This window comes from Paralichthys olivaceus, chromosome 20 (genome assembly GCF_024713975.1).
Source record: "Paralichthys olivaceus isolate ysfri-2021 chromosome 20, ASM2471397v2, whole genome shotgun sequence".
Lineage (NCBI taxonomy): Eukaryota > Metazoa > Chordata > Actinopteri > Pleuronectiformes > Paralichthyidae > Paralichthys > Paralichthys olivaceus.
Window position 1 is genome coordinate 11368894 of NC_091112.1, and position 25391 is coordinate 11394284.

Sequence of the window (25391 nt, forward strand, 5' to 3'; positions counted from 1 at the left end):
CAGACAGCTGGTGAGGGATGATGTAAAGAGACTGTTTCCATTCTGCTCTCCGCTATCCTTTTACAGTTTTATATTTATGTCTCAGTTTCTCTTTGACAGGGCGAACCCTCAGCCTCAGGGTGGCTCTCAGTGTGTGTGTGGGTGAGTGTGTGTGAGAGAGAGAGAGGACCACACAGTGCTCTCTCTCTTTGCCAGGTGGACCTCTTCTTCCTCCTGGTGTCACATGGGAGGGGCCTCTGTGCATGCAGGCTATAAGCTAAGTCCTCTTATTTCCCTGGCAAATGTCACCACAACCAGTCATATTTCTCTCCTCCTCCTCCTCCTCCTCCTCCTCCTCCTCCTCGTTCTCTTCCACTCCTCTCCACCTTCCTCCATCCCTCCCTCACTCCCTGGCTGCCTGTCACAAGTCCCACATATCCCCCAGAGGATAAGATGCCATGGAGGCCCCAGGAGGAACGGCACTCTATGTCTTCTCTGTGCTGCTCATCCTAACAGGTGAGGCGTCGTGCTGCTGGGACGTTGCTGCTTGAGTTGTCAGTGTTGTGTTGATGCAGTTACTGTGGTTGCTGTGTTTGCAGGGTTGACAGGGGCTCTGCTTCAACTTACAGGGGCCGTTTGAGAAAGTTTTTTTGTTGGTTTGCAGTGAGAAAATGTTCAGTGATACCGTGTGAAATTATTTGTCTTTAAAACTTTCAGGTCAGGTTGCAAAATGTGTAAAACACACACATAGATTAAATGGCATTGACATTTATTTAAAAAAGTTAAACTTGCCTTTTTGGATTTTGAAATAATTTAGGCAAAAATCTACGATGAAGGACCTTTCAATGTGAAGTCTTCATTAGAGTCTGTCTTGGTAAATACCGTCATCATCACCATGTGACTTTATAGAATTAGCATTTCTGTTATTGTTGTGTGGAGACATATATAGGGAAGAGGTCATTGGAAAAGAGAAGTGACCTGGGCCGCCGCTCTGTGACTCAGTGATAACAGATACACCAGCTTCTCTCACATGATCAAACAGGAAAGTCCCTCAAACACGGACCCCCCACTCCCCCCTCACCCCCCGCTGCCTTGATGTTTGTATGATCAAACCTTCCTTGAGGAGCGTTACTTGTCTTATCTGAAGGAGGTCAGATGATGGTGGTGCTCGGACACACACCAGGTGACTTTATTTAGTATCCAAACAGCTTGGATGTGTATGAGGGTGATATGAGGCAGGTGCTTGTGGGTCTCAGCATTGTGTGTGTATCCTCTCATCTCAAAGACCATTGTCACAGTAGTCTTAATTGTTTGGGGAAAACAGTGGAGGAGCGGGCTCGGCACACTCCCTCCCATTCTTCTTTTTCACCGGATCTCAGCTGTTGTAAACACAGGCACACTCCTGCTAGGGACACACACACACACACACACACACACACACACACACACACACACGCACACACACACACACACACACACACACACACACACACACACACACACACACACACACACACACACAAGCAAACACACACAGAAACTGGCCCACAGGCCTGTGAGAGCGGAACGTGCCGTGGGGGCGTCTGCACTCCAATGACTCCATGCATTGGAGAGAGAAAACTAAATCCAGTTTTCTGAGTTTGCCCCCAGTTATTTACAATCATAAAAGCAAATGAACACTGTTTCATCACTAATTTCCATTCACTTCTTCAACGCTGAAACACAGAAGGAGAGGACACATAGTCAGGAAGAAGGCAAAGAGAAAGGGGAAGTTACAAGAGAACAAAAAGTGAGAGGCTTTAGTGAGTTGGTTTCACAGTATCACTGCCTACACACAGGCTGCTGCTTCACTCAGCTTGGCGTCCAAAAGCACAGTCAGCTAATTCACCTCACACTTAAACTTGAAAATGAAATTATTGTCAGATACATGACATAACTAAGTGGAATATTAACAATATTTGCATTCAAGGGCATGGGAAAGATGACTGTGGAAAAGAAAACACAAAAAATGTCAAACATATTGGCAAAACAGTATTTAATTTGTTCCCTGTTTTGTTTTCAGTCTGTTACCAGTGAACAAACTACCCCGGCAACCACCAGACACAACTTAAAACAAACAGCGAGGTGCAATAGATCAGCAGATATGTGGTATCTTCAAAGACAAGGTTTTGTTTTGTGACTATTTGGAAAGAGAGAGACAGGCCTCATCTTGCCTGACAACAATAACACCCTGCAGTGAACTGAGTCAATATTAACTCATCACAGTTTCAGGATATACAGAAGTTCATAGGATTATACAGTCAAAGCAGACCTGGGCTCACTCTCACTCCATCCCATCAGTAGCACTATGCTTTTCCAATATATATTATGTTATGAATGACATTGTAAACATATGCAAGAGAAGTTTAAGTTTATAGCAAAGTCTCTAACAAAATGTCATAAGTCATACATTCATACATTTCTCAAACAACTTTAATTTCTTTGTTAAGTTGCACCTGATATTGTCTTTATAAATGTATTCCTAAATCAAGCCTATCGCCTGTTACAATTGCATCCCACATCTTCTCCATCATGACAGAGGTCAGCTCTGACTTCATCTACGTTCCGTCACTCGTCCATCATGGCATCGAAGGGAGGTCCCTGCTTCTGTCTGTGGAGACTCGTTTTCCGTTGGAAAATGCTGAGGTCCAGGGAACATGGTTCCACACCAGGCCCAGTGGCTCCAGGACCATGCTAGTGACGTTTACCAAAGAGGCCGCGATCCCTAACATGATGTACCGCAACCACCTCCTCTTCAAAGTGCCCAATGCCTCTTTGCTGATCCAGAAATTAAACCAGGACGACGAAGGGGATTATCATCTGAGTCTCAACATAGAATTTCACAACAAGACAGGACTGGTCATCAAGGAGGAGAGAACTGTGCATGTGACTGTGGATGGTGAGTGTTTAAACGACCCTCAGATCTGATCTGTCCTGTCATGATGACATTTCTAAATTGACCAACATTTTTTGTTTATATCTCAGTCCCTGTGTCCAGTCCAGTCATTGAGAAGAATCCAAACTATGCAGTCATTGAGGACAAGGCCAACGTAACCTGGACCTGCTCTGTTGAGAGAGGAACAAGAGTTGTGTTCCAGTGGCTGAGGGACAACATCCCGCTGGTCCACAGTGACAGATACCATTTCTCCCAGAACAACTCTACATTGTTAATAAGTCCTGTGAGGAAGGAGGACAGGGGAACTTACCGCTGTGTGGCCAGCAACCCAGTCAGCCATGGTCGACGCAGCAGGGGCCTGGAACTCATTGTTTACTGTGAGTAGATATTTTCATCTATATTCTCCTTCCTTCTCTGCTTCTCCTTCTTTTTCTGTGCAATGTGTTTCATGATATAGAGTAAAGAGACAGATATCTGTGGACATCTCACAGCCATCAATGTGAAGAAACAATAAAGAAAAGATATGCATTTCTTTTTGGATTTTACCTCATTTATTTTTAAATTCTGTAAAATATCAAGCCTCAATTATCTTTCTTTGTCATAATGGTTTGATAACATATTGGGAATGAGTCGCTTTTCTAGGTTGTATGTAAATTTCAGACTGGCAACTGAAAACACATGGCCGTCAGAGGATCATATTTGCATAGGAGCAGACTTATCTCACAGAGATCCTCTGTTCTCCTGTGGAGTGAAATTAGAAATACACTGGTCAACTCTAGTTTTGTGAGTTTGAGCTTGAACCTAACCTAATGATTCTTTCCCAGGCTTTTTAGCAAGTGTATTCAAACAGTGGGTGTGTCAACATTGTTACTTGGCACTGATAACTCCACTTCTACATTCAGGACTGTCATAATTTCTATTTGCACACTGGTATTCAGTAGCATCCTGCAGCAAGTAAGGATGCACCACTAACAGTTCAAATACCTTCTTTGTATTTAATTCTGGTCAGTTTCTGTCCCAGTCAGTCTTAATTAATGTTGATGTACGTATGACATTGTCTTATTAATTTTCTAAATGTCTACTTCCAGTCTATAACATTTCATGTACAAAGTGACTAATGCCAAAAAAAAATGTACTTAGTGCTTATGAAAACGTCTTGTATAGAAGAGAAACAAGAAGCCCTATATGATTACAATTTACTCTAAGTATGATATTTGGAATTGAGCGTTTTATAGAGTGCCATAGGAAGTATTTTTCAGTCTGGTTCCCCAAAACAAAAAGCCAATGTGATTTAGGACACAAAAGATATAGCACCACTCTGCTGTTGTTGAGCATGACCAGCAGAAGGTCATATGTCAAATTTAACAGGGGATGCACAGAGGACAAAAATCTTACAGACATCTGAAATGTAGCATCTTTACCCATCGATCATCTGAACAAACACTTCAAGACCTCTCTACCAGAGCTATTTTGTGGGTTCAGTACCTTGTTCAAGGACAACCCAACTCTAATTCAGGGGAGTATGTGCAGCTCTAAAACCTGAGAATTTTAAAAGTTCTTTTCTCTGACCCTTAGCCCAAGTATCCCATCATGAATTAGAATGAGACAATTTGTATTAAAGTCCTTTGTATAATAAAGCACCATCTCAGCAGCCAACTGTCATGTTTCTCTGAACCTACTGTCTACCCCCTATCCCCCAACCCCTGCAGATGGCCCCTACAATCTGGAGGTGAACTCGGGCCAAGGCCTGCGGACAGGGGAGGTGTTCACCATCAACCCAGGAGAGCTGGCCTTCTTCGAATGCCAGGCAGATTCCAACCCACCCAACAGCTATGTCTGGATCTCCAAGAGCCGCAACTCAACCAAGGTCATCACAGAGGGCCCGCGGCTGGAGGTGCTCTCCCACAGATTGGCCCAGGCTGAAGAGTACATGTGCCGTGCATTCAACAATGTGACACAGAAGCAGGACGAGGCCCAGTTCACCCTGTTGGTGGCCAGCTTAGGAACAGGTGGGTTGAGGGTGGAACATTGCATGAAGGAGCAGAGCGTGGGCAGGTAATGGGAATCCTCTGAGATAAACACTCTGTAAACAGAGTGTCGTGGCAACAGCAGGAGAGGTTAATGAGCAATGAGAGAGATATCTTGACGATGACAAACTGCCCAGCTTCAAACAACGAGATGAAATATTGTATTTGAGGCTGTCTCTGCGTAACAGGTGACAAGTGACAGCAGGTTAGGGATATATCATATTATTCCTGTTGCCAGGTTCTAGTGCCTGCAGCCTGTATTAAAGTTCAGTGGCTGGGAAAGTAAACAGAGGCTGACAGCTGTTGTATTTGTTGACAAAGTTTTATAGCAAGTGGACTTTCTGTGTGCCGAACACGACATCGATATGTTGTCGTGGTGATACTGAGAAAGGCTCAATGATGGCTGCTGCTGATACGGGCCATGATTGAAAATACTGTTTATTGAGTAAACACAAGTCATGACAGCCTTCATTTTTATTGACATCAGAATTGCTAATTCATTTAACCAAGGCATCCTCTAGCATGCTGACAGTGACAATGGTAATCTTTATCTAGGTGATATTTTGGTTCTTCCAAAATTTAATAAGCCCTATACACCTACACAGTTGGATTTGATGGGAATGTATTTAGTTTTGGACAAGTTGACATTTTGACCTAATAATGAAAAGTCAGGGAATCACCTAGCATATTGGAATTTATCCTTTATTTAGCTTGGCTCAAATGAATGTTAATATCGGTGTTTTGTGTTTATTACAGGAAAAGAGAAACACACCCAGGACGGCAGTCATGTATCTCCTCTGGCCGTCATTACTGTCTGCTCTTTGTTCACGATTGGCTGTTTGCTGCTGTTCTTCCTCAGGAGAACCTGCAATCCTAAGAGAGGCAAGATAATGTGTTTGTGTTTTTCTAGCAGTGCCAGGCTTGATAAGCAACTAATAAACAGGCATAAAGTTTGACTCACTCATTTCTGTGGAAATGTTTGAAGCAGAAAGTTCATGTCAGGTCCCCTCTGGAATCAACCCTCAGTCTTCTGCGAAATGCAGTCTTGCCATTTGGATTTAGCCATACTTCATCGTATCTTAAGCTGATTTTATTTGCGGAGAATTTGCCATTTTAATGATAGTGATCACCCCACAGGCAAATGTTCCACCAAGTTCTCCCACTGACACAATTTGAAAGGACGCTGTCACTGCACTATGGCTTTAGAGCCGCCTAAGATGATTGTGATTGGTTTAAAGAAATTCAAACAAGCCAGAGCATTTTTTTTGCTATGTGTCAAAATAATAACCAGACATTTCTCCGGTGCCGACATGACACTGTTGCGATAACCCATAGCAAACTGAAGGTAGCCTGGACAAAGTAACTGCTACATTTGAATTTGAATTGAGTTATAGTAAAATTTGAAACGTTTTTTTCTATATTTGTGAATAATTTCTTTCTTCTCTCTCTTCTTTACAACAGTGCTAATGAGCATCTACAACAGGTAAGAGCCTGAAATATGAAATGAATACACAGTGTGTCATTTATCCACATACATACACATAAGTTTTACTTAACTGTGTTTTTTCCCTTCTTTTTTGGCAGACCGATGTCGGAGCAGAAAAAACCTCATCGTTCAGGTAAGCTGCTGCTTGTTAACAGATGTTTCCACCTGCTTTCAAGGATATCCACACTATACTTATATCATCTTTACATACACATCCTCTGTACATGTGAAGCATTATCACAGGGAATGATGGATGAATAGAGCTGTGAAAATGGAAATAATTCCCAAATGACCCAACTGTTGTCTTATATTAAAACCTGGGTATCAACAGGTCACGAGGATGCAACAGAAGACTTTGGCATCTATGAGTTTGTCTCCATACCTGGGAAAATTGAGTCTACACAGGTATTAAACATGTTTCACATCAATATGGATTCACAGGTGACACAGCAAACCTCTTTTTGTTTAAATACGTTTGTGTTACAAAATGTTCCTATGCAACTGTCCTCCAGGTGTCATGCAGATCTCTGGCCCGCCTCGAGTCAGTCCAGGACATGCACACCACCATCTACGATGTGATCAGACACGTCCCCGAAACCCCGACAGTCTGTTGAAGTAACCTCTGGCAAGAGAGTTGAGATGTAACTTACAGTAATTTCCCTAAAAAGACTCTTAGCTTTATTTCATTAAGTGTCTGTTATCAAAGACTGATTCGCTGGTTATGTAGCCCACTTGTTTGCACAAGGGATGAAGAAAACAAGGGTGAGTAACCTGATCGTGCACTGTTATTGTCCAGAGTTTGGAACAGATGTAAAATAAAATGTGATCATTGTTGTGAGTTCAAAATGTACGAATGACTTATTTTTAATGTGAAACGTTAACTGGTGTTGAATGTGTTCTTTTTCCATTCTATAATGTAGATCACATCATACCATGCAAATGTGATAGCACTTCACATTATTTTGAAAATTCAAGGTAAATAACTCCCACACTATTTAAAACCAATGTTTAATTTTAGATACTGATGTTAACTTTATATGTTTCTAATTCAACATTTCCCCCAAAGAGAATCTATTGTATGAGAAGTGTTATAATTAATGGATTTTCTTGTATCAAATATATCTTGGTTAAATGTGCTGTATATATTGTACATGGTCTACACTGCAGATTCTTTATACATATTATTCTATCTCTATGTTTTTGCTGAAATCTATTTATTCCTATAGAAACTCTTTAACTTAATTTCATCAAATGTAGCATTTTTCTGCTCGACATGGAAACACTGTAATGAAATGCTGAAACAAAGAAAATTCTTAAATTAATTCTTAAATTATTGTACAGTTTGTATTCTGCATTCACGCATCTGTTTTGTACTTTATTAAAGACATAACTGTTTACTATTCTGGTTCACTTTGTTGCCTACAGTCAGTTGAAGACAATTTCTGCAATTATACTTCCTTTTTTCCTTCTTCATTGGATGGCAGCGGCACTCGTGGACTTAAAATGAACAGTCGCTCTATCACAGATCTTGGCTGAAGCTGGAAAAGATTCTCAGTTTCTCTGTCTCTTCACAGTCAGTCTTTGATGGACGTCCTGGCTGTGATGTCTCAAAATTTTCACAAGTGTACGAGTTGTACTTGTTGTCTTGAAATTGATGCAGAGAGCTCGTTTATCTCAGCCTGGCTGGGCCGTACTGGTTGCTGTGTGTACCTGGCGAGATCTGGAGACAGGCAGCAACAGACGGATGGTTCACCATGTGGCAGAGGACCTCCACCTGCTCCCGCTGACACCTTGTCACGAGCAGATACAATCGTGTGTGTGGGTGTGTGTGTGGGTGTGTGTGCGTGTGAGGAAGGAGGAGGGAAGCTAGAGATGCAGACGAGCACAGAAAGAACCAGACACAAAGAAGATAGAGGTCAATATATCTTTATCTGCAGTTTATAAAAGGTATTTGAGAAAGCAGCAGTTAGGTCTCTGTTATTCTGTCTCACCTTGAACAGTGGATCACTCAGAAGCACTTGCCTGCTTTCTGATAAAATTCAGCTTATTACCAAAACATTGAGTTGCCCTCATTATGTCACCCCAATGCTATGGGCTTCTAAAAAAATTAACAAATGCAGCAACTCAAATGTATCAAAATTCAAAGTCTTCTTGATTTATGTATATTGGTCATTGGTGAGTTTTGAAGATTTTTCACTATTAAATTAAATTCTCTACACGGAGACATGAGTTATTTGATATATTGTCACATATGTCACATTTTTACTTCTTCACTGATTTACGAAAATCAATTCTGCTTATCATGATTCTCCCCAGCTTAACAACACAGTTGATTGAATCTAATTATAGCTCACGAACTGACCAACCAAGTGCTCTGTGTCTCTGTGGAGGCATCTCCGGGTAGTGGCTGCCATCTGTTCCGTCTCAGTGTATGCTTTAAGGGAGAGGCTCAGCACTGTGGATGATATGCCTGACAAACAACAGTGGAGTAAACTCACCTGAGGAGACTGACCTCACCTTCATTTGACTTGGAAATAGCCTGAGGCTTCATTAACTAGGAAATAGCTCAACACAGCTCCTGCCGTCTGTCTGTCTGCTGGCTGCCTGTTTTTAACCAGGCGCTGCTCAGTGTAACACCTCAGGGAGCAATTATAGAGCAGGCTGAAAGGCTCTGCATGTGTTTTTTTTAACCACATCGATTTGTACCTGTTAGGGACAGTTTACAATTAAGAGCAAGTTCTATTTGCTTGGCAGACATGTGGCATCAAGTGCTGGATGGCGTGACACAATTACTCCTGGTAACAAGACATATTCTGGTTTGTTTAACAATGCAGCAAAACAAAATATAATAATACAAAGTTATTTAGTGCTGATGGCATACTGCTTGTATACAGACAGCTATTAGCGATAGAAGACATATTCAAAGAAGCAGCAATACTGCAATCTAAAAGTACTCCATCAAAGGCTTAAAAGGCTAGAAAAGTATAGCCAACAGTAGTATAATAAGCAAAATGTACTTTAAGTATCAAAATTAAAACTATGCTGAAAAATGGCTACCATCATTGTTATATTATTTCATATAATAAAATATAGTAATGGATTATTAATATTATTTCATTATCAAGTACTCAGGGCTTTAGGGTTTGTCTGGAAGAGATAAAGCTCATTTGAATTAATTAATGTAGGAAATTTAACCTATATTCCTGTATCATGTTGTATAAGAAGATTATATGTTTTTAAAATGCTTAAGTGCATTAATTAAAAAAATCTTATGCATTACATTCCACCACTGGTGAAGCTTTGTAATTTCTCATAGGCAAAATAACCATTGCTGCCTAGTATTCTATTCTATTCTATTTCCTTTTATGATGTTAAATTACCACCATCCAGTGGTGTATTATAGAAATACATGTACAGTGTATTTTACTCTACCTTTAAATATATATTCTTTATTGTTTACAACACACAAACACACATTTTATTTATCTTATTTCATGTCAACAAGTTCCAGTATTTTCAACTGCGATATTCTGTCAGTCGATCATGCCACAGGCCAATAAACATTACAAACTACATTTCCCAAGATGCTCTGGCTTTCTTTTTCCTGGTCCCTGCCGTGCCGGTCACATGACAGTTCAACTATGGCTTCCCCCCTCGCAGTGATGGAGGCTCGTCGGTAACAACAACACAAACCTCAGGCTCTTCTCCCCGTGTATCGGTCCGCTGAGCCTGGCTGGAGTCACGATGCAGAAGATCAAGTCCCTCATGGCCCGGCAGGTGAGCAGAGGAGCCGGACACAGGCGGAGCCGCCGGGCCTCTGACAGCTGCGGCTAAGCTAAGCTAATTTGACAGCTCGTTCTTGTGGCAGCCAAACTACTAGAAACACAGACAGCACCAGTCGAGCTCACTTGAAGAACACACGTGTTCACCAGCACACACACACACACACACACACACGCACACACAGTTACACACACTCACAGTTGTACGAGTTTAGCATTACACAAACCCCACAACAGTGGAGACAGAGGACGGGGAGGGAGGTTCAGTAATGGTGGAGAGAGCTTATCACCTGCCTGTCTGTTCCACTGTGTGCTGTGTGACAGGTAATAACAAGTGAATACGTTAACAGTGAGTTTTATTTTGACAGGGCCTGAAGAGCCCCCAGGAGAGCATGGCTGACCTCAGTCCTGTGGAGAACCTGAGGATCCCCAGCAAGGTAAACTCCATGACATCTGTCCCTGTCATTCTGATGCCCTTTACATTTATGCTGCACACTCTATAAAACTAACCCCTGATGTGTGATTGCTACCTGCCCTATATTCATCTGGATCATTGTGTGGCTAGGTCCGAGTAACTTCAATGCTTCCTGTTTACAGTTCTGTCACGTTGTTGTTCTTTTATTCTTCTCAGTGTCAAGTGAAATTTGGACCGTTTGTAAATGTGCTTTTCAGCTGCCATGTTATACGCAGCACATTTGTTGGGTTTAGTAACTGTTTTAAATAGAATAGAACACAAGAGAAAAACAGTGCAAAATTATTCAAAAGATATATTTGCAATTTCACAGAATTGATATTGCACTTAAAATTATGTGAATAAATGTCAGTGCATCGTATAAATTGGTAGTTTAGCGTCTGATTTTTGATGCTCCTGTTCTGTCAACCAGGGGGCAGTGAACATTTTGGACCAAGAAGGGTCTTTTGTTATTTTCCTGGCCCTGCAGAGGCACTGTGAGCTGGAGATGTCTTCGCACACCACACTGTAATGCAGTATGCTAGAACATGAGTGGTAGAAGCCCCCCCCCCCCCCCCCAGTTCTACAGAACTTCACAGTGCAAATCATTCGGTTGAATGTGTCGTCATGGCCTCACAGCTGAAGCAGACTCATTGTGTATGTTTTCATCCATCATGCATCGTGTTACATTTGCTTCTTGCAGATTTGCTACATCACAGCCACAGGTTTTCCTACACAGTCAGTGTGAAGGCTCCTCTTTATATTACTTAAGAACTCCCTCCACATCAATCCCAGCACCAACCGTGTGAAACGTGGTCTGCAGTAACAGTATTCAGACATTTTTGCATGGTGGCATTTGGAAAGCGTGATCAGTCATGTTTAGTCACAGGAAGCATTTGTCATTACACACTTGTGCAAATTCAATTTGTCGAGAGCGAACAGAGTGAAGCAGCAGGGTGGGTCTATATAACGTATATACTCACTTACTTACACCTCAATGCACAGCTGACTGCTCCCCTTGCCTTGACTTTGCTTCATAGTGATGACCTTCTGTTAATGCGGCTGCGTAGAATTTGAATGGTGACCAGCTCTGTTTATTCACAGTGCAGGCGGATTCAACCAGACATTTAACTTCTTTGTGTCCAAAGATCTCTCTCTTTTATTAAACACTTACACTGTCTTTCCTTAAAATTCAATTTTAAGAATTTTCTTCATGACATTTTCTGCTTGGCATTATGTTTTCCCCCCTTGTTATAGATAGGGTGTTTTTCTTTAATTTTCACTAATTTCCTAGAGAATAATTCATGGAGCTTGATGGGAAAAAAATCTGGATTCATTTAATTTAAGGGAGTTGAATTCTTCTATTGGTGTTGCAAAAGATAGATTTTTGAATTTTCTAATTGTTTATTTCAAAAGAGCAGAAGCAGTGTGTGTTTACCACAAAAAACTCATATATTACAATGATTTTTTTCTGTCAGAACTGGACCTCGGTATTATGAGGTCATTTAACAGCAAGTCAGACCTTTTGGGTGTTAATATATAATAACTTGATCATTTGCGGTCATTGGATCGTATTGGTGTCATAAGTTCTAGAAAGCTTTGCTGCTGCTGTACTTGTTGTTGCAGAAAAACCACACAGTGACACAGATCAAGCTCAGTTAAGATAAGCAGCCATTTACCCTAGAAGTGTAATTAGAGCCTGAGTGGGAGCAGATGGGAGCGCCTCAGGAAAGATTTGTTTCTTTTCACATGATGCATGTCTCCCCCCCCTGGCTCTGGGATTGATATCAGTCAATGTGGCCAAACTTGAAATGCAGTAATCAAACACCCTTTTGTGTTTTAGGCCGTTGTTCATTCTGAGCGTATGGCCCTCAAGAAGGACTGTGCATCTAAACATGTATATGCTCTGTTTAGTTTCTGTGATATGAGGCAGCGTGGTACAGCGAGACAGAAAAACTGGGCAAGAGTTTGTATAAATGTGATGGTTACATTCACTTTCCTCTTCTTTCTCTCTCCTGTGTGCACTGCAAACATGTGCTTATTATGTGTTCAATCCAAACACACGCTTTATTATTTGATGATATTATGCTTTGACTTTATTTACATTGCCGCTGGACGTTTCAGCTTTCAGGAAATGAGATAGGACCCTCTCAGACTGGGCTTTATATATAATACTGTACCTCAATTTTGTATTTATACAATATTTCGAACAAAATAAGAAGTAACCCTTAGACATGAGCAAATTTATGTATACATTTGTTTTACCTATATTTTCATATACTTTATATAGAGATATATAATCAGCTACATTTATGACCTACAGTTTCACAAAACACTTGTGATCGTAATCTCTCAGGACGGATTTAATACCAGATCTAAACACGGACTAAAGGCTTAAAGGTATCACTGGAGCTGGCTCACATCTTAGTTCTTGAGTCTAGCATGAGTTAATCATACTGGATGGTTGCATAGAGCTCGGTGTCCATGGTAGCACACAGCAGAGGAAGCTGCTGCTCTACAAAAACAGGGGGGGGATTAATGATGCAGTAGGACACTCTACTAGTTTAACTCTACCACAGAATATCAGACAAAGAAAAGCGGGCAGCCCATTCGTTAACCCAATGAAGTTGCTGTGGAATGACATCAAGAATGTGTGTTGCTCACACCAGACATCCTGAGAGAATGTCTGTTGGAAGAATAGCTCCTCCTGAACATCATGCATGTTGGACATGCAGCTCCTGCATTAGTTTGTTTCAGGTTACAGCAGAGGGGTACTCCTGGTACTTACTTTTTCCATCAGCACTGTCTGTGTTTAATAGGTGTGTTCATGAAAGATTACAATATGTGTGTTATTAGCTTAAATAGATCATGATTATGTTCACATGCACACTAATATTCTGATATTAACCCAATTAAGACAATCGTCTGAATAAGATGCTGCCATGTAAACAATTCTGAGTAACGTTACCTGAATAAGGTCAGACTCTAAATAAGTGATAATCAAATTAAAACGTGGAGTTTTATGTTGACATGTCTGTATCGCATTATAACAACCTGTTGGAGTTGTACAGCAGACATTGACCTCATAATCAGACTATGCCTCGTGATTATGAATGAAATGTTCTATTAGCAGTTCATGCAAAGAGAAATAATGTCTTATTCAGTATAAGGTGAATAGTCATATTATTGGTATCTCTGGAAATATAGTCTGTGTCTGTCTTTCCTTGTGACTTGGAGCAGATCACATTAATTTAATCATATTCATCCAAAGGAATCACATACTTCATCTTGCCACTGTTTTACCAAACCGCACAAAGTCCTCTCAGTGAGAAGTCATGTTGACCACTGTCTGCAATCCTGCACGACTGAACACAATGCCCTCTGATGGAGAATGAGATCAAGATTCTTGACTGCATCCATGTATTATTATGATACTTGATATAATCAGTATCGGCTGGAGCCATTTATGTGTTTCCAAGCAGTTTAGCATTGATCACATCGTTTTTCATCCCCCAGGAGCAACATGACGGCAACATCTGGCTCACTGCAGGGGGGGCACTGATGCGGAGGATGATTGATAAATGATGCCGTCAAGTCATTGTTACCCAAGTGTATGAGAGAGTGGGAGTATTTGGTAAATGAAGAGTTTTGCTTTCATAGCTTTCTATTAGAGGCCACATGACCATCACAGCTTTCCATAATTATGGAGATGTAGCCAGCTAGAGGAGCTGGGGGCATGCTAGGAACATGTTGTCTCACAGTGTAACAGTCGCTGATGATGCATGTGAGAATGCAATTGTCTGAGTCAGTCGCTCCGGACACTCCCTGTAACTTTTCCTGCCATCCCCCGAGTGAGGGTCGTAGAGGCAACTTTTCCCACAGATCTGACTCTTTGTTGTGTAATTACAGAGGATAATGAAATTCTGATGACTGGTGCAAAATGCTTCAAGCTGTTTTTTTGATGCATTGCTGCTGCTGAAGTAGAACATTAGATTTCGTTGCTTCCAACGATTTCAGGTTTTGTGTACGTCTGCATAAAGAAGTCAGATTCTTGGCTTTAGCCACACTTTACGCTCTGGGGAAATAATCGCCTCCTAGAACATCCGATCCCCCTGTTCACCTGCTGCTGTGTCCTCGATGTCCTCTACATATTTACATGTTAAACAGGACAATGAGCTGGGGACTTTCATTTAAATAAAACATTGACTTTATTCAAGATTTTAATGTGATAATGTTCCCAGGATTGTGGTTAAAAAGGGAGATAAAATAAATTATTTATGTTTGTATTTAGCTCCAAAAGACTAAAGCTATTTTTGACCACTTTGATATTTTTATGCCTTAAGGTAATCTCTCTGCCTTCTTGAGAAGGTATAAGCTGCTTTGTGGGTTCACACTAAAAACAAACAAACCAGCAAACCTTTTTTCTGCTGTTCCAATCCTGTCTGTTCAAGGAGTCTGTTTTGAGGATTTTCTTTTGTCGGTGTTATGGTGCATTATCTCCCTGAACCTCCTCAACACTCTGCAGCCTGGATTTCCATCATTTACTGTCTCACATTTTGTGGTGAAGCAACTTTTAACAGTTGAGTTTATGAAATATTTTAAACTGACTCTCAGGGAGGTTCTGAAGATGTATCAGCTGTTTTAGCCACAAGTAGAGCTGAAATGATGAGTTGACTAACGAATGAGGTGATTGACAGTAAAATAATCTCAACGTCCAAAATGAATGAATTGTTTCAGGTCAGTTCGAATCCCGGGTTTGAATCCCAGGTTTGAATCCTTTCTGTATGGAGTTTCTCCTTGTGTTTGCATGGATATTCTTCGGGAATTCTGATTTCCTCCAACTGTCCACACATGGGGATTGATGTTAGGTTAATTAGAGACTGGTGGTATTGATTAACTGGTATTGATGATGAAAGGACGGATGGATGGATTAGTTTGTTAATGTCATACTTAAAGCTAAATTAAAACATGGTTTGGTTCTGACTTCTTAAAAATTTGAATTCACAATTTATCTGTAACATGTCGCTGTCTTAACAACCTGCTACATAATGTTGTATCTGTTACATCTGGAACATTTTCAGTTCTTCAAATCTTGCTGCAGGTTCATGCAGTTACCATTTCTCACCAGCGGGGGTCACCATCAGCTTACTCATTACACTCTATTTTTTTATCTCAGAGTTAAAGTCCTCTCTTCACTAACCACATTCATTTACTCGTGCAGATTGCATTGCCTCATCGAAGTTGTACTATTCTCTAGTTCCTCCAGTGGGCAGATAGATGCTGAGGCTAAAGCTAGGAGAGGGGGGCATGTTTGATAACCTGACAGGAGCTTTCATGGTGGGGGTGTCTTGAAGGGGAACATGGCTCAGTTTGACGCTTCACATGTGTTACGGCCTGAGGGTTTGTTTCTGAGAGAGGCTGTTGTATAAATGTGCTTCCAATGACGTGATTATACGCTCATTACAAAATAACGGGAATACTATTAGAGCCGAATAAAAAGTATAAGAGTCGTTAATGTTATCCGTTAACCTGTGAGGTGACAGCACTGTTGCGGCCTCTTGGCTGTCATTTTTACTTAATGTCCCAGAGGACAGCTGTGTAAAAACCCTGTTCGGGAGCATATGAGGGTAAACACTTGGTTAGCATACATATTCAGCTCTGATTGCAATGAGGAGCGTTTTTGATTTGCTCATCTAATGAATGATTCCTTAGTGGGAATAATTGGCCCTCGTCTCGCCCTCCACATCCCATCATCTTTTTTTCTCCCAGGATTTTCCATGAACCTCCTCCTGCTGTGTACTCAGGTTTTTGTTTTATCAGCGTCCCACCTTTTTATTCAACCCCGTGCTTGATTTTCCACATTCATTGACCACTCCAGACGAATATATCTGCTTTGATTTTCAGATAAAGGTTTTTAAACACCCGGCAGTGGAAATAGATGCAAATAGATTTCTAACTTCTGCAACCAGATGAGAATATCATTAATTTGTGGAAGAGGGGTAGAGTTGGGGAGGGGGGTGAAGGGTTTGTTTTTCCCTCATCCTTCAAAGTAAAATTGGATCAAAGCCTTACAGCAGCTGATGTTGGGTTTCACGTGTGGGGCACAGGGGCGTCTGTTGCTTTCCGTTTTTGCTTTTGGCTTCGTCTCCTTTCCAGTGGCTGGCAGGGAAGGGAATCATTTTCCCAAGGTGGCCTCTCAATGAGTCACTCACTTAAAGATGTTTAGACTTCTTCACGTCACTGCAGGTAGGCGAGGGAGGTAGAGGAAAGAGAGAGAGAGAAAGAGACGGTAGCACAGGAGAGGTGAGCTGCTTAAACCGCACTGGAGTGGCTTCATGGGAGAGACTCTTCATTGTCTTTTCTTTCCCTCGCTCCTCTGTCTTTTTCTTCCTGCGTTAACTTTTGCTACCAATGACTCATCCGCCTCCCCCTCCCTCCCCCTTCTCCTCCCTTTTCGCTTTGCCTCTCATTTGAGCTGATTTCCCACCCACCCTTTTGATGCCAGAGCGTGATCTCCTTCCTCCTACCTCTACCCCCTCCTTTTCGATCTCACACGCTCACCCACACATTTCCCCCCCCCCCCCACGGCTCCTGCTCCCTCCTTTACCTGATTTAACATGGCAAAAAAAATCACACACGCACTCACCTGAAGGGTTGTGCACTGCAGATTCACGCACCTGCAAACTCACATTTTTTTTAACACATTTAACGCTTTATTTTCATCATCTCAATCGCAGGGTGTACATTTTAAATGTGGCATAAAAGGGGGATTCTGTTTGTGTAATTGAATTAAATGAGGCTCGATGCTACAGCAAACATTAGTATTACTCACAGCGGCGTTGCCTCGTATAAATGTCACTCAATAAGACGCTCAGCCACAAGATTTGGTTGCATGGATCGCTCACTCGGTCGCCTCGCTGCACGCCTCATGCTGATAATAGCTGGGAGGATATTTGTGCCTAGGCAGGTGTGTAAGGTTTTTTTGATCAGCGCCTGCTATCGTATGATGTCTGTAAGATGATGTGTGGAGATGCTCTTGAAAGATTTCTATGTGGATGCATATAGGGATGTATAGATTGCATTTATCCACATTTATCCTCGTTCCTAAGCTTATGGTCTATTTTTAGCGCCATGATGATTCATTATGGTGAAACCTCAATGTATTAATCCCACAAAAGTTAGACTCAGCAGTAACTTGAATAAAGCATTTTCAGTGAGAGCATGAAGTGGGACCACTGAGCATAAAATAGTTTTTTATGTCATATAAATATAGTATTTAACTATGATTTTTTTAGGGTGTTTTAGCCATACTGGCAATGTGGTTCTCATGAAGTCATATTTTATATTTGTCCAAATCTTTGCATGCTAATATGCTAAGCTAAGATAGTTAACGTGGTAGACTTCACTTGATCAGCTTCAGCATGTAGTTGTGAGCATCTTAGAAGGCTGATTTTGGTGTTTAGTTCAAGTACAACCTCAGATAGCTCACCAAGCGGCTACCACCGTAGCCATTTGTTTGTAAACTCAATTAAAGCCTTGAGTTTGGCACTTTGGTCTGCTCCACCTTGGTTTTTTTCAAACCAGAAGCAACCATTTTTGGGGGCTGAATCCTGAGGGATCGAGGACAGTGCACATAGTCCTGCGACCTGCACCCTCTCGACGGCTGCAGCTGTATCAGTGTCCCTATGCACACTGTGCTTCATCTTCTACTCTACAAATGGGACCATCATCTATGAAATGAATATCATATAAGAATTGTTTTGAAACAGACATTTTTTGCAACCAGTGGAGACGCCCTCTACTGTTTATTTTAGAGAACACAGGGTTCAGACACTTCTGCATTGGTTTCATTTTCCAGATCAGCAGTCTACATCCAATTTTTATTACAGTCTATGCTCATTTGCATTTTCTAATATTTTGCAGCAGCTAGAATATAAATTTCACACCAATATGATGTGGGAGGGTAGATTTAGTGCACCATATGCAGCTTTAACCTTGAACTTGCTCCTTGCTTGTTGTATGCTGCTAACACAATCACCACTTTCTTATTCACCTGTGACTGTATCTGCGCTCATTAACGCAGCATGGGGGGGATGTGGAATTAAAACCTTTTATCTAAGAGACTCACTCCAGCACTAAACCTTGATGGATGCACAGCATGTTAATCAATGAGGCATTAATGTTTCTCAGAGAAGCTTTGAAGGGGGAATCCCAGGTTGAATTCTTTTGGTCATTCCTATTTTCTCCCTCTGAAGGCTGCGTGTTATCCCCCATGAAACAGGCTGCAATCTTCTCCCCAAACCCCACGATTAATGCTTTCTCCTCCACTTCTTTCCCACGACACTTCTCTTCTTGCACTTTGTTCTCCAACTCATTTATTCTGTTCTATCCTCACCTTCCCTCTCTCCTTTGCTTTTAAACTCCTCTATACCCCTTTTTTCTCTATTTCTTAATGTTCTTTCCCCTCACATCCCTTCTTCTTTTCTGTTTTCTTTTTCTTTCTCCTGTTTCTCTCTTTCTCTGTTTTTATGTATTTTTCCTTGATGTTTCATTTGAAGTTTGTTGTTTTCATTAGCTGGAATGGAAAGTGATTTAATTCTCTCTTTTTTCCCCACCCTCTTTCAGGAGGAGTTGCGGGAGTTGAGGGAACAGTCCATCGACCCCCAGGCGGAGCAGGAGATCATCAACAGCATTGAGGAGGTCTACTTCTCCAACGACTCCTTTGACATGGTGCAGCATGAACTGGAGGTCAGATACTTGAATGAGCAAGCATTATTATTGCGTTATTGACTGAACTAGCACCACTTGCTTGTCAAATGATGACTCAATACCAATGTTAACACGCCCCTCGGAGAAATAATAATAATTCCCGCAAACACCACATTTCAGTAATTCGGATAACGACAATATTGCATTTATAATGTGAATAAATGTGGATTCCTGTGCTCTGAAGCCCATCTGACTGGCAGAGTTAAAGCTCTTTCTCACCTGAACTGCTGCCTCTTACGCTTCTGCTGAGCCGCATGCACACTGTTGACGTCCTGATTGATGGATTGTATCCGCTCCACAGAAGAAGGGTGTGAAATCTCATTAGATTTATCTTGGTTTTGCTACACCATCTGAAATGAGACTCTCAGTCAAGGGGAAAGTAATTACCTATCATCCTTTGGGCCGTGGATTTGTAATATCTTCTTTTTTCGAGCACAGTTTGTTGGCTGTTTACTAAATAATAACCTCCACCTTCTCGGCTAATATGACTTAAGATGTAGCTTTGTATTTACTGAGCAAACAGAAAGAGAAAAATTAAGATACTGACGAAGAATTGCTCTCTTAAGATAAAGGAAATCCCTGCTGTGGCCCTGAGCACTTTAACTGGGATGCTGGTGTAGTTCTACTTTACTGTCTGACACACACCCAGTCGGGGCATTTACTATGCTCAGCGGTAGGCATGCAAGTACGAGTGTCTTGCAGACTGTATCTGAATGTGTCTGCCGAGGTCTCTGTGTTTTCACCTGTGTAGGTGGATGCATCGTAAACAAAAAAATAAGTTTGTGTGTTTTTATCTGTGTGTGTGTGATTATAGAAACTCCCACCTGAGCTGAACCTGCAGGATCTGGAGGAGTATCGAGACAAGCTGAAGAGACAACAGGCAGCAGTACGTACCTCTCTCTATCCCACACACACACCAATACACACTGTGGTGTGAGACACGGTCAGGGTACTTTGACTTTGACTTAGATGTGAAAGGATTAGATAATGTGTTGTGGAGATTTACCTGCTGACATGTAAGCTGTTATAATTTCATCTACAACATTTTTCATTCAATTAATTCATGTTCTTGTGGGCCAAAACACCTTCTGCTGTTGACACAGAGTATGAGAATGTGCAGTATTTTATTGCTCATCGAATGTGATTGAAATTCAAGTAAAATTTCAAAATACCCATGTTAGTTTGAAAGTTGGACACAAAACTAAAATAACTAATTGATAATTCTATCAGGATGAGCGAGTCATATCTGGATAGAAATAACTTAAGATCCAAAGTTTGTTCCTTGACCTTGGTAACCGCAGTTGATGAAACAATTTATCCTTAAGTAGATTTTTAGCGGAAAATGAAAGAACTGCCTCAAACTTACTCAAACTGGCTTAAAGTATGGACATAAATCCAAAAAATAATACAGAAAAAGCCCTCTTTCATTTGGATAAAAGCTTTGTTTCATTATCTTATAGCAAAATATCACAGACCCTCCAATTTTCTAGGCAGCCCAAATATCCTGTATGTTGACAACTATGATGATCGTACATGCCATTGAAAGCCCTATACAGGAGTTAAGTTTTAAAAGCAGTTTTAAAGCAGACTCTTGTGACGTCAGTGAATCACAATCACACAATAACTAAACTGATCCACACAGAGAAATTACGTTGTTATAATTGCTCAACACTCAACTAGGAAAGATGAAGCAATAAAGTAAGAGTAAAAACCAACCCCGCCAAAGCTAGTGCCCTATCTCTCATGTCAAAGCATGCTTGATATTCTAGAGTGTGGTGGCCCTCCATATTCTAATTTCTCCTGACACAGTCTTTCATAATGAACCAAAAAATATTTTCCACTTCTCATCCTAACGAAGGCGATCTCTCTGGTGCTTTAGTCCATTTCTGCATTATATATTTGTATGCAGGGCTATTTGCAGAGTCCATGAATTTGTTACTGTTCGCACAGACGGTTATACCTCTACTATTAGGTGCAGTTGTGTGTGTACCTGCAACTGGTATGCAATGCACTTCTCTCTCTTTAACCCAAGAACTTGTGGTCTGTGTACCTCTCACTCAGAATCTGTTGAGAAATGGATACATTTGCAAAAAGTAAGGTGGAATCATAGTACGGACAAAAATGGAAATGTGCAAAGAACTTTGACAGTAACTTAGCAGTACTCTGCAATGTGCCAAAATAAAGTGAATGAAAGTGTAATGTGGGTCAACAGTGACTTATCAGCAGCTCAGCAGTAGAAAACAGATGGAGATGTGCGTGAAGGGGAGGAATTTTATAGCCGAATGGCCACAGGAAGGAAGGACCTCCCGTGGCGTTTGGCGGAGCACTTAGTCTTTCTGATTCTCGCCCTGAACATGCTCCTCTGGACAAACAGAACACCAGGGTTGGGAGTTGTTCTTCATGATGAAGAGGAGTTGTGACAACATCCTCCTCTCTGTGATTCTTTTCCTGTGGCCACAGCAGGACCATTTCCACAGTGGCCATCATTCCGTGGTCAGTCAGATACTCGCTGTTTCAAACTGGAGAGCCAGCCTGCCAACAATTTCTATTTTTAGAAACCATCTCATTCCCCCCTCTGCTCCCTCAATCCCCAAAGTCCAGTGAAGATTTTGCCCCACTTACCCTTCCTGACAGGCCTCTGTACTTTCACATACCTGCTTGTCTCCATCACTCCCTCCCCTCGAGTTTTATGTATTTTTGTATTTTGCCACATCTCCGTCCTCCACACCTCCTCTTATCCCTCTTCTCTTTCTATAAATGCTCCTCGTCCTACACATCCCTTCATTTAAATGTTTGGCAGTTTCCCAAAGAGCCGTCTGCTGGGTTGAAAAGGAGACCTGCAATTTGTGTGAAGCCTAAGAGCACACAAATGTAGTCTCGCACATCCCCTCTCTCCGTCTCTCTCTTCTGCTTCTTCTCTCTCTGGCTGTGAGCCTGCAGGCACATCCTGGGAATAGCCATTTTAATGTTTTTTCTCATCATGTTTATCAAAGCAAACCTTCAATCTTAAATCTACACGAGCAAACCGTCTACCTGTCTACCTCATTGCCCTGAGGCTTTTGTTTAAAAGCCTTATACTCTGGTGATGTGTTTGTATTTATTTATTTATTTTTTTGGTTTCTTGTTTCTTGTTCTGTGCTGGCAGCAGTGGTGACCATAGGAATTATGTTTTCAAGTTGTCTGTTGGGCCGTCCATCTGTTCCATTCTTGTGAACGCCATATCTCTTTGTACAAACGTTGGAGTAAAGGATGAGCTGCTTGGCTTGTGCAGGTTAAAGGTCAAGGTCACTATGACCTCATAAAAAAAAATGTGTTGGCTTCTTGACTGTGATATTTTAATACCACCTTGAGAGATTTTCTTCATATTTGTCAGAAACGTTCATATTATTATTATTATTCATCAGTAAATATACTAATAAACAGCACAGCTTAAAGATATACTGTACTCATTTGATAATGTACCAAAAAAAAAATCCTTCGCTAATCTTTCCATCTTTTTATCAGATTGTAATGTTGTACATGATGAATGTGTACATGTTGTGGGTCACCGAACTGGTGCCGATTTCCTGCTGCTACTGATGTAAGGTCCGTCTCTCCAGGTGGGCAATAAAACAAACCCAACTCACACACACACACACACACACACACACACACACACACACACTACAAAGACACATAGTCCCCCTTCTGTGAAACAGAGCGTAGCCCTTTGAAGAGGCGATAATAGTGCTCTCACTTCCTCACCATGATGCTTTCTCCTGGCAAATGTCGTGACACTATTAAATAAGGTATAAAGCAACTCAGTGCAGGAGTGTGTGTGGCTGTGTGTCCTCGCTGAGGCTTGCTGATGTTTGATGAATGCATAAACGATGCTGTACTGCATGTACTTATTCCCTTGTTTACCTCTTTATTTCACTGCTGTGTGGAGGTTTATTTGCGTTTGTGAGCTGTTGCATTCATTAAAGTGATATTGAATATCCTGCTTTGTTTTTCCTTCCCCTCCTCTGTTCCTGAGTCATCTGCTGCCCAGAGTAGCCCAGGCTTTCTGCGGTAGAGGGGAAAGAGAACAACTATCCTGTTTCTCCGCCACAGTGTCCGAGCTTAATTGGCGTCTCAGACACACGCCTGGCAGAGGCTCGTCTCAGGACTAATTGCCTTTTTCGGCCCGTATGAGAAGAAAAAAGTCCGAATTCAGAGACACTTTGGTTGTGTGTGGTTTCCATAACACACAAATGCTAGGATGCCTTAATTAATATGAACACACATGCTTGTATATTAAACCTCTGGTTGCATTTATCTGTTGTCATTAACATTAACATTCAACCCATGAATCCTAATTATAATTTTAACTTAAAAACATGACGAACAATGTACCGACACATGAACATATACATATGTATTTTTTATCGAGAGCGCTTCTTCAATTGACTTTCTATGTATGAACGTAGGATGCAGAGATTCCTGGGGGAGTGATATTAATAACCTGGATGAACATATTCAATTTTTAATGGAACTTGAAAGCTTTGACTATCCCTCCTGCAGCAGTAATGAAGTTTTTTTAAAGTTAACTGTGCTTATGCAACCTTTGCCTAAGCCTGGCTCGGCTGCCAAATTCCTCTCAGGCTGGAGCGACGTCCCACTGTGCAGGGAGAAGTTTAACGTTGTGTATGTGAGCGAAATTCAAACATGAGAGGTTGCATCGCTTTATGACGCAATGACAGATGCAAACAGCTTCAAAGCCAGTGCATAGAGGTGTTCTGAGAAGCAGAGGACTGCCCCAAAACCCCATGTGGTGCTCAATATGACAGAATGTGACACCACAACACCAAACATTTGAAATCTTTTTTTGTTTTTGTTTCCTTTTGTCAATTTGAATTTTCCTCTCCTCCAGTGCAGACAAATTGTCCTTACAAGTGCATTACACTACTGCTTTGGGTTATGTGTAACTTGGGGAAACCCAGGAAACTCACTGTTGACTTTACTCTGTCTCAGTCCCAACTAACCTTCTCGTTCATTTTTTTGAGCTGCTTGATACATTTTACTGCTTCAACCCCAATTAACTAATTGAGCTAATTTAGCTCTAATGGCCTCGTACATCTCGGTGAACACTTGCATAAAATAGTGAACATGTTCTCGTTCAGACACATTGATTAAAAACCTAATGTAAGCAGTGTATCTTTAGTGTTCTGTCTTTTTGCTAATGAGTGAATGCGACGTAGACTGTACAAACATGTTCCGTCTGTCAGCATTCATTATCCACTCTGATGGATAATATTTGTGAGCCTCAGTGTGTAGTCGGCATCTGTCTTCTCCTGTGACTCCCCTCATGTTTGCTCATCTTTTTCACTCTTTGATGGCACATTTTTGTGTCCCCATACAGAAAAAAAATCACTTTTTGTCTTTCCGTCACTAGTTTTATTCCATCTGCTATAGTCGCTAGACTGACCATCGAGATTCCTCCCAATGGACTCTTTGCTCTGTGGCTTGCTTGTGCATCCTTTTTTTGTTTTGTCTTGAGTAGCCCACAGATGTATCTTTGGGCCACTTTGATTATTCACCGGCCTGGGTGGTCTGGGTGAGAAAGTCCAGGGCCATTTTTTTTGTCCCAGTTCGTCCTTGCCATCTGCTAAATAATACATGCACTGTGCTTGGTTTGCAACCCAGTTACTGCCAAATTTGCCTCTATTTGTGTTTGTGAGGGTGATCTTAGAACAAAGCTGCTTTCAGATATGCACTGAACTCAGGACATTTTCCCGAAGTTTTCCAGAGGGGCTGTATGGGATAATGCAAATGTCTGAGTCAGATGCTCTGGAACTTTATTCCCCTTGTAAAAATGGTTTTCATGACATACTAAGACTCTTACACTCCTTGAAAAGTTTATTGTTTTGTGCTAAGATCAGTGGATTTCCATTATGTGGCTCAGTGGGTCAGTCTCTGTATTTCTTTAACGTGACTTCTTATT

The 25391-nt window shown here is 41.3% G+C and overlaps 2 protein-coding genes across 3 annotated transcripts in view; both read left to right on the forward strand.

The window, feature by feature from the left end:
- Nucleotides 1–229: 229 nt before the first annotated feature.
- Nucleotides 230–7827, forward strand: hepacam2 (HEPACAM family member 2). The gene is made up of 9 exons (XM_020090534.2): nt 230–495; nt 2558–2917; nt 3004–3291; nt 4624–4923; nt 5698–5823; nt 6403–6424; nt 6526–6560; nt 6759–6832; nt 6940–7827. Exons 1-9 carry the CDS (start codon nt 438–440, stop codon nt 7039–7041), a joined length of 1365 nt encoding a protein of 454 aa, XP_019946093.1. The 5' UTR covers nt 230–437; the 3' UTR covers nt 7042–7827.
- Nucleotides 7828–10023: 2196 nt separating this feature from the next.
- Nucleotides 10024–25391, forward strand: part of vps50 (VPS50 EARP/GARPII complex subunit) — a 91978-nt gene continuing 76610 nt past the window's right edge. For both annotated transcript variants that reach the window (XM_069516229.1, XM_020090860.2), the window contains exons 1-4: nt 10024–10204; nt 10578–10646; nt 19286–19408; nt 20244–20315. In XM_069516229.1, the coding sequence (XP_069372330.1) occupies nt 10172–10204; nt 10578–10646; nt 19286–19408; nt 20244–20315 (297 nt within the window). In that variant the 5' untranslated portion in view covers nt 10024–10171. The remainder of the gene's footprint in view (nt 10205–10577; nt 10647–19285; nt 19409–20243; nt 20316–25391) is intronic.